General features: G+C 38.2%; 1 protein-coding gene across 1 annotated transcript; it reads left to right on the top strand.

Moving 5' to 3' along the window:
- Nucleotides 1-235: 235 nt before the first annotated feature.
- On the top strand, nucleotides 236-10,737 carry LOC145876327 (uncharacterized). Its single transcript, XM_082972119.1, has 2 exons — nucleotides 236-263; nucleotides 7,901-10,737. The coding sequence occupies exons 1-2, from the start codon at nucleotides 236-238 to the stop codon at nucleotides 9,394-9,396; spliced, it is 1,524 nt and encodes a 507-aa protein (XP_082828245.1). The 3' UTR covers nucleotides 9,397-10,737.
- Nucleotides 10,738-12,081: the final 1,344 nt, after the last annotated feature.

Raw genomic sequence — 12,081 nt, 5'->3', positions numbered from 1 at the left:
GAGTGAATTTATGAAAGCACCCGAATGTCCATTGAGAAAGCACAACGACTATACCATTTAGCTAAGCTAAGAATGACGGGAATAATCAAGTCAATAAACGTTGGGTAGTTAGTTAGATAGAATATAGTTCATATACTGGCAAGTTTGATGTATAAGTAGCCAACTAACGTTAGGTAGCTAGTTAACATACCGGTACATACTGCTGTAATAACATGCTAGCAAATAGTCAGCCAAAATGACGTGTAAAGTAACTTATTTGAAAAGTAATTATTTTATTACATTGCTCAACATTTTCTTAACATTTGTCATAATTAGTTAAAGCAATGAATTTGATTCGGCTCTTGTTGGACTTCGGCTGCATATTTTCTGCAATTTTCTTCAAATCTGAAAACGATGTGAAGCCACGCCCATTTCCTGAAGAATTGCATTATGGGCCCTAACGTACTGCGTGTTTACGTCATATTATGGCGAATTTAGTACGACATCCGGGAGGTTTTGGCATACTAACTATATCATACTATGACCAATAAGCACACTATATACTCAATTAACATCACAAATAGTACGGTTAGTATGAGTATTCTAACACAGCTAATGACTTATCAACAGCTCTAACAATTTGACCCCCACAGGAAAATCTACACTGGCAGTTATAGAAAGACCCATTTACTATATAACCATTGATTCTTGAAGAATATAACTTAGAAATGCCTCAAATGTTTCAACTGTATTACCCCATCAGAAACCAAAACATAAGCTTGAAAAACGCCACTGTTTGTAAACAAGCACTGTATAGCCTTGAAATCTGGTTAAAACTATAATTTTGACCTTATGGCCAGCCAGTCCTTGTATTCAGAGTGTAGTGAATTCAGGGGGTAGTCCTGAGCTGAACTCAAACCTGGGTCCAGCGACTGTCAAGTCAACAGCTTATAACTGTTACACCAAGATGTCTGAACTTCTTGACGAGGTCGCTAGGTGTTGGGTTACGGTTGCTACAATAGCTTTCTCTATGAATTTCAGAGTGGTTACACTTCTCCTTCCCCCATCCCTCAGCTGTTTACCAAACCAAGTCTCTGGGCAGCCATTTTGTTTCTGTTTAAAAACTAGGTTGTCCCTTTAAACAAGCCACACAATCAACCAATTAATCTGCAGTTCAAACAATAACAAAGCTGTAATTCCACCACTGATTTGGTAATAAGATGATGATGGGGCTGGAGAAATGTAACTACTCTCAAATTCATAGACGGACCTATGGATACAAGGACTGACCATCCATGATATCAACATAGTTTTAACCATGTTTTGAGTGTGAGTGTTTACAGTGTTTGTTTATCATTTAAATTGTTTCTAAACATTGGAGTATAAAAAGCTTATTTGGGGTTCTGATGGGGTACAACAGTTGAACTAAGCTCATGAGGCATGTGTTATATTCTTCAAGACTCAATGGCCATAAATAACTAATTTAAAAGTAACAATATGGATGTAGCTATTGAATATTTCCCCTCTAACACCACACATCAGTTCAACAACAACATCATCTTTATCAGGAGGAGAGTAGCTTAGTGAACTCATGGTCGGAGATGTTAGCTAGCTAGGCTAATGCTAACTTAACCAGCCCGCTAGCTGACTAATAACAACAACACCGCAAATATGAAATTAAATCTGATAACTAACTAGACGACAGTGGTGGGTTTAAAACACAGTGGCTAATATACACGAAAGCGTCTAAAGAGCTTTATTGGTTCGGCTATTTTGTCTAGCAAGCTACCGAGGTGGCTGAATAACTGTTGCTACTGTTGAAAGAAGCGTTCCGTCCACTACATTATACGTCACACCAACAGCATTACCTTAAATTCCCACACCGCCATCTGCTGACTGGAGTGGGTAACGCAGTTGAGTAAAATGTTTATTTTAATTTTCAGACAAAAGGTTAAAGTATAGGAAGCATTCATTTTTACTCGCTAGTGTAACAACACAGTGTGGTTAAAGACGTAGTAAGCTAGTTGTAGTCACGATATGGTTCCCTATAAGTACAAACAGTTATGTTTTTGCGTTGTTACATATTTCTTGACTTATTTCCGGATATCTTCTAAACTACCCACAATGCACTATGTGCTACAGAGTTTGTATGCTAGCTCGGTATTTAGCTCCAGCTTGTAAACGTCAGCCACACCTCATGCTTTCATATACTGTGTGGTTGTGATATCTAGTGGGAACGCATTAGCACGGTAGACTCTGCTGCCTTGTTGTCAGTAGGGATGTTACTTTTGATACCGGAGCTACGACGCCTGCGTCCAAATCGCTAAGCAGTAAACTTCAAAGCAGTGTACCGATGCCTGTATCACTTTATCAGCAGCACGTCATCAATGGCGTCTGAAGCTTCATTTCATCAAACAACCACCTGATTGGTTTGGTATTGGGCTTGAAGATCCCACCCAATGTGTTCTCTAATCTCATAAAACATTTCAGTGTCTTTATTCTCCCAAGGGGAAGGTGCTGGAGTATTGAAAACATGGGTGGCAATAATTCAGACCCCTACCTTTTGAGAATTACATGTTAAACTAAATATCTTTCTCTGAGCTATTGTATTAGTATAAAATCATTTCCCTGTATTTTTGACACAATATAGCTCAGTATTTGAATTTTTTTTATAGAGTCGTTTTTGCTCATCTTTATCAAGAGTGTCAACAATTTTGTCCCCCACTGTACCTCCATACTGCTGCTACATGGTGTAACAATACATCATGTAGATGTATATAATGAACAGACTAGGTCCATACTGCTCCTACATGGTGTAACAATACATCATGTAGATGTATATAATGAACAGACTAGGTCTATACTGCTGCTACATGGTGTAACAATACATCATGTAGATGTATATAATGAACAGACTAGGTCTATACTGCTCCTACACGGTGTAACAATACATCGTGTAGATGTATATAATGAACAGACTAGGTCTATACTGCTCCTACATGGTGTAACAATACATCATGTAGATGTCTATAATGAACAGACTAGGTCTATACTGCTCCTACATGGTGTAACAATACATCATGTAGATGTATATAATGAACAGACTAGGTCTATACTGCTCCTACATGGTGTAACAATACATCATGTAGATGTATATAATGAACAGACTAGGTCTATACTGCTCCTACATGGTGTAACAATACATCATGTGGGGCTTTAAGGCGATGCTAGTGTGACGTATAATGTAGTGGACGGAACGCTTCTTTCAACAGCAGCAACAGGGAATTTGTAGATCAGTCAATCGGCAGTCGCTTGCAATGTCGAACAAGCCATTCCTCCATACAGAATCTCTCCAGGTCCTTGATTTATTTAGTCTGTCTTATGGACTGCCCTGATCAATTCAAACCACAGGTTTTCAATGGAGTTCAAGTCCGAAGACTGAGATGGCCATTGAAAATGTTGATTTTGTGCCCAATTAACCATTTCTTCATGGATGTTGATGTGTCTTGCTGGAAGATCCACTTATGGCCAAGTTTCAGCCTCCTAGCAGAGAGGTAACCAGGTTTTGGGCTAAAATATCCTGGTAGTGGGTAAAGTTTATTTATTTATTTTATACAGTAATTTTTGCTCGTCTTTATCAAGGGTATCAATAACTAGGTGCTTATTTTGATATCTAGTTATTTGACCGAATCAGAAATACAGATGTGGAGTAGATGTAGAGTTTGTTTTAAATTCTCATAAAAAAAATCTGAACTAATCAAACAACACTTGTTGCTCTTTGTACGTGTTGATATAATATTCATATTTAATAGAGAGAAAAAAACGTTTCCCTAAACTGCTTTATAATATTATAATTCAATGAAAGAATAAAAATAGTTTTCCCTCCTCAACTGCGTTTCCTCCCTCCAGACAGCAGATGGCGATATGTGTCTTTCAGGCGATGTTTCTAGTGTGACGTATAATCTAGTGGACGGAACGCTTCTTCAACAACTGCAGCAACCTCGGTAGCTCGCTAGCCGACAAAGTCGGAACATTCAAGTTCTTTAGACAATTTCGTGGTTTAATCGCCACTGTGATTTAAACATAGTACTCCATTTTATGTAATATTTACGTTGTAAGTCAACTAGCTGTCTGGTCAAGTTAGCACTAGTCTAGTCGCTAATGCTAACTAGCTATTATCTCCGACCATGAGTTCACTAAGCTACTCTCCTCCTGTTAAAGAAGAGGAGGTCTGCTGGACGGAGAAAGAAGCTCTGGTGAAAGAGGAGGAGGAAGAGGAGGCTGTTACAATACAAAAACAAGTAGAGGGTGAGGCTGTTACAGTGAAAGAAGAAGAGAAAGACGTTTCAGTGAAAGAAGAGGAAGCGTTCAGAGTGAAAGAAGAGGAGGAAGCAGTTTTTGTAGTGGAGGATGAAGTGAAAGAAGATGAAGACGTTTTTGGAATGAAGGATGAAGAGGGGGAGATTACTGTCACATTAGAGGAGGACGAAGAAGAGAAGACTGGAGAACTGATTAACACCAGTAAATACAGTGAGTACTATCTAATAAAACAGGGACATTGATCTGATTAACACCAGTAAATACAGTGAGTACTATCTAATAAAACAGGGACATTGATCTGATTAACACCAGTAAATACAGTGAGTACTATCTAATAAAACAGGGACATTGATCTAATTAACACCAGTAAATACAGTGAGTACCATCTTATAAAACAGGGACATTGATCTGGTTAACACCAGTAAATACAGTGAGTACTATCTAATAAAACAGGGACATTGATCTAATTAACACCAGTAAATACAGTTGAGTACTATCTAATAAAACAGGGACATTGATCTGATTAACACCAGTAAATACAGTGAGTACTATCTAATAAAACAGGGACATTGATCTGATTAACACCAGTAAATACAGTGAGTACTATCTAATAAAACAGGGACATTGATCTGATTAACACCAGTAAATACAGTGAGTACTATCTTATAAAACAGGGACACAAACTCTGCAGTTGTTGAACTAATGTGTGATTTTAAAAGGGCATTCTACACTTGAATATGTTTTTGTACTGTCGGAATTGTTCATGACGTCCTTTCCTGTTGAAAAGTGATATAAATACAGTAAAGTATAAACACACTAATGGGAAACAAATAAATGTTTTGAGCAAAATAGTGTTTTTTTAGACAACTGCAAACTAGACGGAGTGAGTGATGTCATAGTAAGGCCTTCAAGGAGTTGGCTTGATGGGAAGTCGTGATGTCATCCAATAGGAGACTGATATTCATGTGAATATTCATTATTCTTTTTAAAATCCTTCCTGTTCTGTCAAGTTGGTTGTTGATCATTGCTAGAAAGCCATTTTCTCGTCTTGCATTGACTTTCAAGATGATTTAAGTCCGAACTGTAACTAGGCCACTCAGGAACATTCAATGTCATCTTGGTAAGCTCCTCCAGTGTAGATTTGGCCTTGTGGTTTAGGTTATTGATCTGAATCTGAATCCTACAGTAGGTCTATGTTGTTGTTAGGTGAAGTTATGGGTCCTACAGTAGGTCTATGTTGTTGTTAGGTGAAGTTATGGGTCCTACAGTAGGTCTATGTTATTGTTAGGTGAAGTTATGGGTCCTACAGTAGGTCTATGTTGTTGTTAGAAGTTATGGGTCCTACAGTAGGTCTATGTTGTTGTTAGGTGAAGTTATGGGTCCTACAGTAGGTCTATGTTATTGTTAGGTGAAGTTATGGGCCAATTTGTTAAACACTTAGTGTACAAAGCCTCATTGTCAGGCTGATGTTAAAGCTAGCCAAAGAGCATTTTACTGGTTGAAGTGTTTTTTAAGTGTAAAGCAGTTGATTTGCGACAATAACACAAACATATTAAGCAGGAGGTTCAAACGAGCTTTACAATTATAATCCAAAAGTAATGTGAAATGCACTCATATGCAACCTGTAAATGGAGGCTATTTTTGCTGTCAGCCTATGAGAACTCTCCTGAGTTTTCCCCCACAGTGCTGAATTAGTGAATAGACAGAACTTAATGTGAGTTTACTTGAGTAGCACTCCTGATCTTGTCCTGATAGTGCGCTGTAATATTCAGAATACATTGTGAAAAACGATCATCTTCGCTCACCATTTTTGCTCCAGGCAGATATACTACATCCATAACTAGTGGTTTCCTCATTACCAGATATACTACATCCATAACTAGTGGTTTCCTCATTACCAGATATACTACATCCACAACTAGTGGTTTCCTCATTACCAGATATACTACATCCATAACTAGTGGTTTCCTCATTAGCAGATATACTACATCCATAACTAGTGGTTTCCTCATTACCAGATATACTACATCCATAACTAGTGGTTTCCTCATTAGCAGATATACTACATCCATAACTAGTGGTTTCCTCATTACCAGATATACTACATCCATAACTAGTGGTTTCCACATTACCAGATATACTACATCCATAACTAGTGGTTATTTACCAGATATACTACATCCATAACTAGTGGTTTCCTCATTACCAGATATACTACATCCATAACTAGTGGTTTCCTCGTTACCAGATATACTACATCCATAACTAGTGGTTTCGTCATTACCAGATATACTACATCCATAACTAGCGGTTTCCTCATTACCAGATATACTACATCCATAACTAGTGGTTTCCTCATTACCAGATATACTACATCCATAACTAGTGGTTTCCTCATTACCAGATATACTACATCCATAACTAGTGGTTTCCTCATTACCAGATATACTACATCCATAACTAGTGGTTTCCTCATTACCAGATATACTACATCCATAACTAGTGGTTTCCTCATTACCAGATATACTACATCCATAACTAGTGGTTTCCTCATTAGCAGATATACTACATCCATAACTAGTGGTTTCCTCATTACCAGATATACTACATCCATAACTAGTGGTTTCCTCATTACCAGATATACTACATCCATAACTAGTGGTTTCCTCATTACCAGATATACTACATCCATAACTAGTGTTTTCCTCATTACCAGATATACTACATCCATAACTAGCGGTTTCCTCATTACCAGATATACTACATCCATAACTAGTGGTTTCCTCATTACCAGATATACTACATCCATAACTAGTGGTTTCCTCATTACCAGATATACTACATCTATAACTAGTGGTTTCCTCATTACCAGATATACTACATCCATAACTAGTGGTTTCCTCATTAGCAGATATACTACATCCATAACTAGTGGTTTCCTCATTAGCAGATATACTACATCCATAACTAGTGGTTTCCTCATTACCAGATATACTACATCCATAACTAGTGGTTTCCTCATTACCAGATATACTACATCCATAACTAGTGGTTTCCTCATTACCAGATATACTACATCCATAACTAGTGGTTTCCTCATTACCAGATATACTACATCCATAACTAGTGGTTTCCTCATGACCAGATATACTACATCCATAACTAGTTGTTTCCTCATTACCAGATATACTACATCCATAACTAGTGGTTTCCTCATTACCAGATATACTACATCCATAACTAGTGGTTTCCTTATTAGCAGGGAGGAGTTTCTGCAACCAAATTGTGTCGCCCTTATAGTCCAAACACAGAAAGGGGCAGAATATTGGAGACCAAAAGTCGTCCGGCACACTGCTTAGAGGTTCAACAACATGAATAACTTATTTCTAGCCTACAATCATCGATGTTACTACTTATGTGAAAACAAGACAAAATATGACTATTCTTGCTCATTTTAAGACAATTGTCAAATCATTTTTACATTCATTACAGATGTCAATTGTTGTACAACATCATGGCTACGCTGTTGGCATCACCTTTTACAGTGGATTTCTGCTGTTGTGGGCCTTTAATCATCTGTCTAACTTTGTTGTTCACACAGGAGAGAGACGGGACTATCGTGGGTCCTCTGGGGAGCCTCAACAACCTCATGATGCTGAAGAGGCAGAGAAGAGTCTCTCCAGATCAGAACACCTCAATAAACACCTGCAGAGATCCACAGGGAAGAGAACTCACTGCTGCTCTGACTGTGGGAAGAGTTTTGTTAATTCTGGGAAGCTGACTGTACACAGGAGAATACACACAGGAGAGAAACCCTATTGCTGTGATCAATGTGGGAAGAGTTTTACAAGATCTAGCGAACTGACATTACACCAGAGAATACACACAGGAGAGAAACGTTTTAGCTGTGATCAATGTGGGAAGAGTTTTTCTGCATCTAGCAATCTGACTCTACACCAGAGAATACACACAGGAGAGAAACCTTATAGCTGTGATCAATGTGGGAAGAGTTTTACAGGATCTGGCAATCTGACAAGACACCAGAGAATACACACAGGAGAGAAACCTTATAGCTGTGATCAATGTGGGAAGAGTTTTACAGGATCTGGCCAGCTGACTTTACACCAGAGAACACACACAGGAGAGAAACCTTATAGCTGTGATCAATGTGGGAAGAGTTTTACAGGATCTGGCAATCTGACAAGACACCAGAGAATACACACAGGAGAGAAATCGTATAGCTGTGATCAATGTGGGAAGAGTTTTACAGGATCTGGCCAGCTGACTTTACACCAGAGAACACACACAGGAGAGAAATCTTATAGCTGTGATCAATGTGGGAAGAATTTTGTTCATTCTGGGAGTCTGACTGTACACAGGAGAATACACACAGGGGAGAAGCCTTATACATGTGATCAGTGTGGGAAGACTTTTGTTCGATCTGACCAGCTGACATTACACCAGAGAACACACACAGGTGAGAAACCTTATAGCTGTGGTCAATGTGGGAAGACATTTGTTCAATCTCGCCAGCTGACATTACACCAGAGAACTCACACAGGAGAGAAACCTTTTAGCTGTGATCAATGTTGGAAGAGTTTTGCTGCATCTAGCAATCTGACTCTACACCAGAGAATACACACAGGAGAGAAACCCTATTGCTGTGATCAATGTGGGAAGAGTTTTGGTCAATTTGGGCAGCTGACTGTGCACCAGAGAACACACACAGGAGAGAAATCTTATAGCTGTGATCAATGTGGGAAGAGTTTTTCAGGATCTGGCCAGCTGACTTTACACCAGAGAACACACACAGGAGAGAAACCTTATAGCTGTGATCAATGTGGGAAGAATTTTGTTCATTCTGGGAGTCTGACTGTACACAGGAGAATACACACAGGGGAGAAGCCTTATACATGTGATCAGTGTGGGAAGACTTTTGTTAGATCTGACCAGCTGACATTACACCAGAGAACACACACAGGTGAGAAACCTTATAGCTGTGATCAATGTGGGAAGAGTTTTGCTGCATCTCGCAATCTGACTGTACACAAGAGAACACACACAGGAAAGAAACCTTTTAGCTCTGACCAGAGATAATCTGATAAAAGATCTCTGATCAAATATCAGAAAATACATGGAGTTGTTTCATGATATCAATAAATTAATTTCACAATGTAGAATGTTAACACATTGTAGTAGGACAATGTAGAACCCTAAACGTTTGCCCCTTCATCAACATGATATGGATATTAGCCTCAGGCTCTGAAAGGGTCGTTACACTTACCACGTTGGTGACCCACTTGAATCAAAATGCAACACTTCAAATGTATCTGTATCTGGCTGTTTTCTACAAATTGTCCTCTAACCAGGGATGTACACATTATTCCCAGATTCCGTGTGGTTTTTGAGCTGTTAGTTTAACAGGATGTGCAACCTCATCTCCCTCCTGTCACACAAATGATTTTAGCGATGAGTTATGACAAATAAGTGTTGTGTTCCTTTGTTTAGTGACCCCTACATTTAAATGCATCACTCCAAAATGTAGCTGACTGTCTTCTGCAGGTTGTCCTCTAATCAGTGAGGTAAAATATATCTCCCATTTCCATGTGTTTTTTTTAGTTGTGTTAGTTTCAACATCACGTTCAACCTGATTTCCCCCCTAATCGATATCAGTGATTTATTGCTACTTATCAAAACAACAGCGTTTCTGGTGCTTGTGCAGTTTATAAGAAGCTTGTTTAATAAAAATACAAGTAATATGATTATTGTGGCAGATGTTTGTGTATATAGCACATGTTATGTTTAGGTTTTCAATACATCACAAACTGTTTCTGCATTTTGGTTTTTGATTTGGACAGCCCACCAGACATTATTTCCTAAAGGACTTAATGATGAAATGCCTATGTATTTTATGTTGTGATTCTAAACTTGAATTGTTTTCCTATTTAAGATAATTCTGATGCTTTTCGTACGATATACCCAATGAAAACTTGTCCTCATTGTGGTTTTATTTAATGCGTCTTATTTATACACTGTAGTGTTTGTGAAATGCTTGTTATGTTTGGTAGCACTTATTTATTTGTCCTTTGCCTCCAACCCCTTTCCATGCATGGAAAATATCCCACCCAGCAAAATGTAATTGAAAAGATGTTGAAAATAAGACTATGCCCAACATCCAATACACATTCAGTTTTAGTTGAAAGTGAAAGTTGAGAAGATGTCGTTTTTTTCATTGACTTGAAAACAACTTAAATTCAACGTCCTTGCAGCCTATACACATTGACTCAGTATAATAAATTGGTCTATAATCAATTGTATTAACAATCCTACATCACTCCAGCATTTATTGACAACATTCAAGTGCTAATTGTCTTTATTCCACTACTGAAGAAGCATGACTCAAATCACCTCATATTTCAAACATTCAGCCTGACAAAAGATACATGTTTTATTATTTTATGCCTCACCATTAATTTAATTATTGCCAATACATATTAACAAAGGGGTGTACATTTGGTTTGATATTTCATATTTACAATTAATGTAGCATTTAGTAATCAATGATTTATGCAACCAACTGACCATTTTTGGGTACAATTATATTGACGTAATATCAGGGATCATTTTATAATGTCATTTTAGAATATCTGTGTTCATTCTCAGATGTGCCAACCTAAATGTACTAGAGCATGACATTGGGGACTGGGCCCCGATCCAACAACATGCCTATCTAGTGAACCCTGAAAAGGGAGAGAAGCTGAGGTGGAAAGTTACTACGGATATTGCCAGAGTTTCCTCTTGAAATCAGAAATGTCCGTTTTCAGGGCAACTTGGTTGCTGATTGTCTCAAGGCTGGGCAGTCAAAAATGTTTTGTGTTTAGCCATTGCGTTGCCATGGATCCCAATTTATTTTGACTGCACGTTTTTCCGTATTGGAGATGAGTTTTGTTTGGGCTCGTTCCAAGTGGACGAGAGTTCTAGAAGCCAGTGAGTTTTAGGAAGACGAGAGTTCTAGAAGCTAGTGGGTTTTAGGAAGACGAGAGTTCTAGAAGCTAGTGAGTTTTAGGAAGACGAGAGTTCTAGAAGCTAGTGGGTTTTAGGAAGACGACAGTTCTAGAAGCTAGTGGGTTTTAGGAAGACAAGAGTTCTAGAAGCTAGTGAGTTTTAGGAAGACGAGAGTTCTAGAAGCTAGTGGGTTTTAGGAAGACGAGAGTTCTAGAAGCTAGTGGGTTTTAGGAAGACGAGAGTTCTAGAAGCTAGTGAGTTTTAGGAAGACGAGAGTTCTAGAAGCTAGAATTTTAGGATTCTATAGAAAGAAAAAGGATAAAAAAATTATACGTGTAATAAATAATTATTATTTTGCTTTCTTGTTTTTATTTGTTGATTGTATATTATTATTTAGAAATGTGTTTTTTCTTGTTTTTAATTGTTGACAGCCAGTAGACACCATGTTTATATTCGTGAAGGTGAAGCTTTGTAGATGATTATAATGTGAAATGGAAGTTGTAGAGATACTCTGAATGATTGGCTATGAAAAGCCAACTGACATTTACTCCTGAGGTACTTGTTGCACCCTCGACAACCACTGTGATTATTATTATTTGACCCTGCTGGTCATCTATGAACATTTAAACATCTTGGCCATGTTCTGTTATAATCTCCACCCTGCACAGCCAGAAGAGGACTGGCCACCCCTCATAGCCTGGTTCCTCTCTAGGTTTCTTCCTAGGTTTTGGCCTTTCTAGGGAGTTTTTCCTAGGGAGTTTTTCCTAGCCACCGTGC

This window comes from Salmo salar, unplaced genomic scaffold (assembly GCF_965601325.2).
Source record: "Salmo salar unplaced genomic scaffold, fSalSal1 ptg000578l, whole genome shotgun sequence".
NCBI lineage: Eukaryota > Metazoa > Chordata > Actinopteri > Salmoniformes > Salmonidae > Salmo > Salmo salar.
Note: the sequence above shows the minus strand (reverse complement) of the source record. Positions and strands in the feature narration are given on the sequence as shown.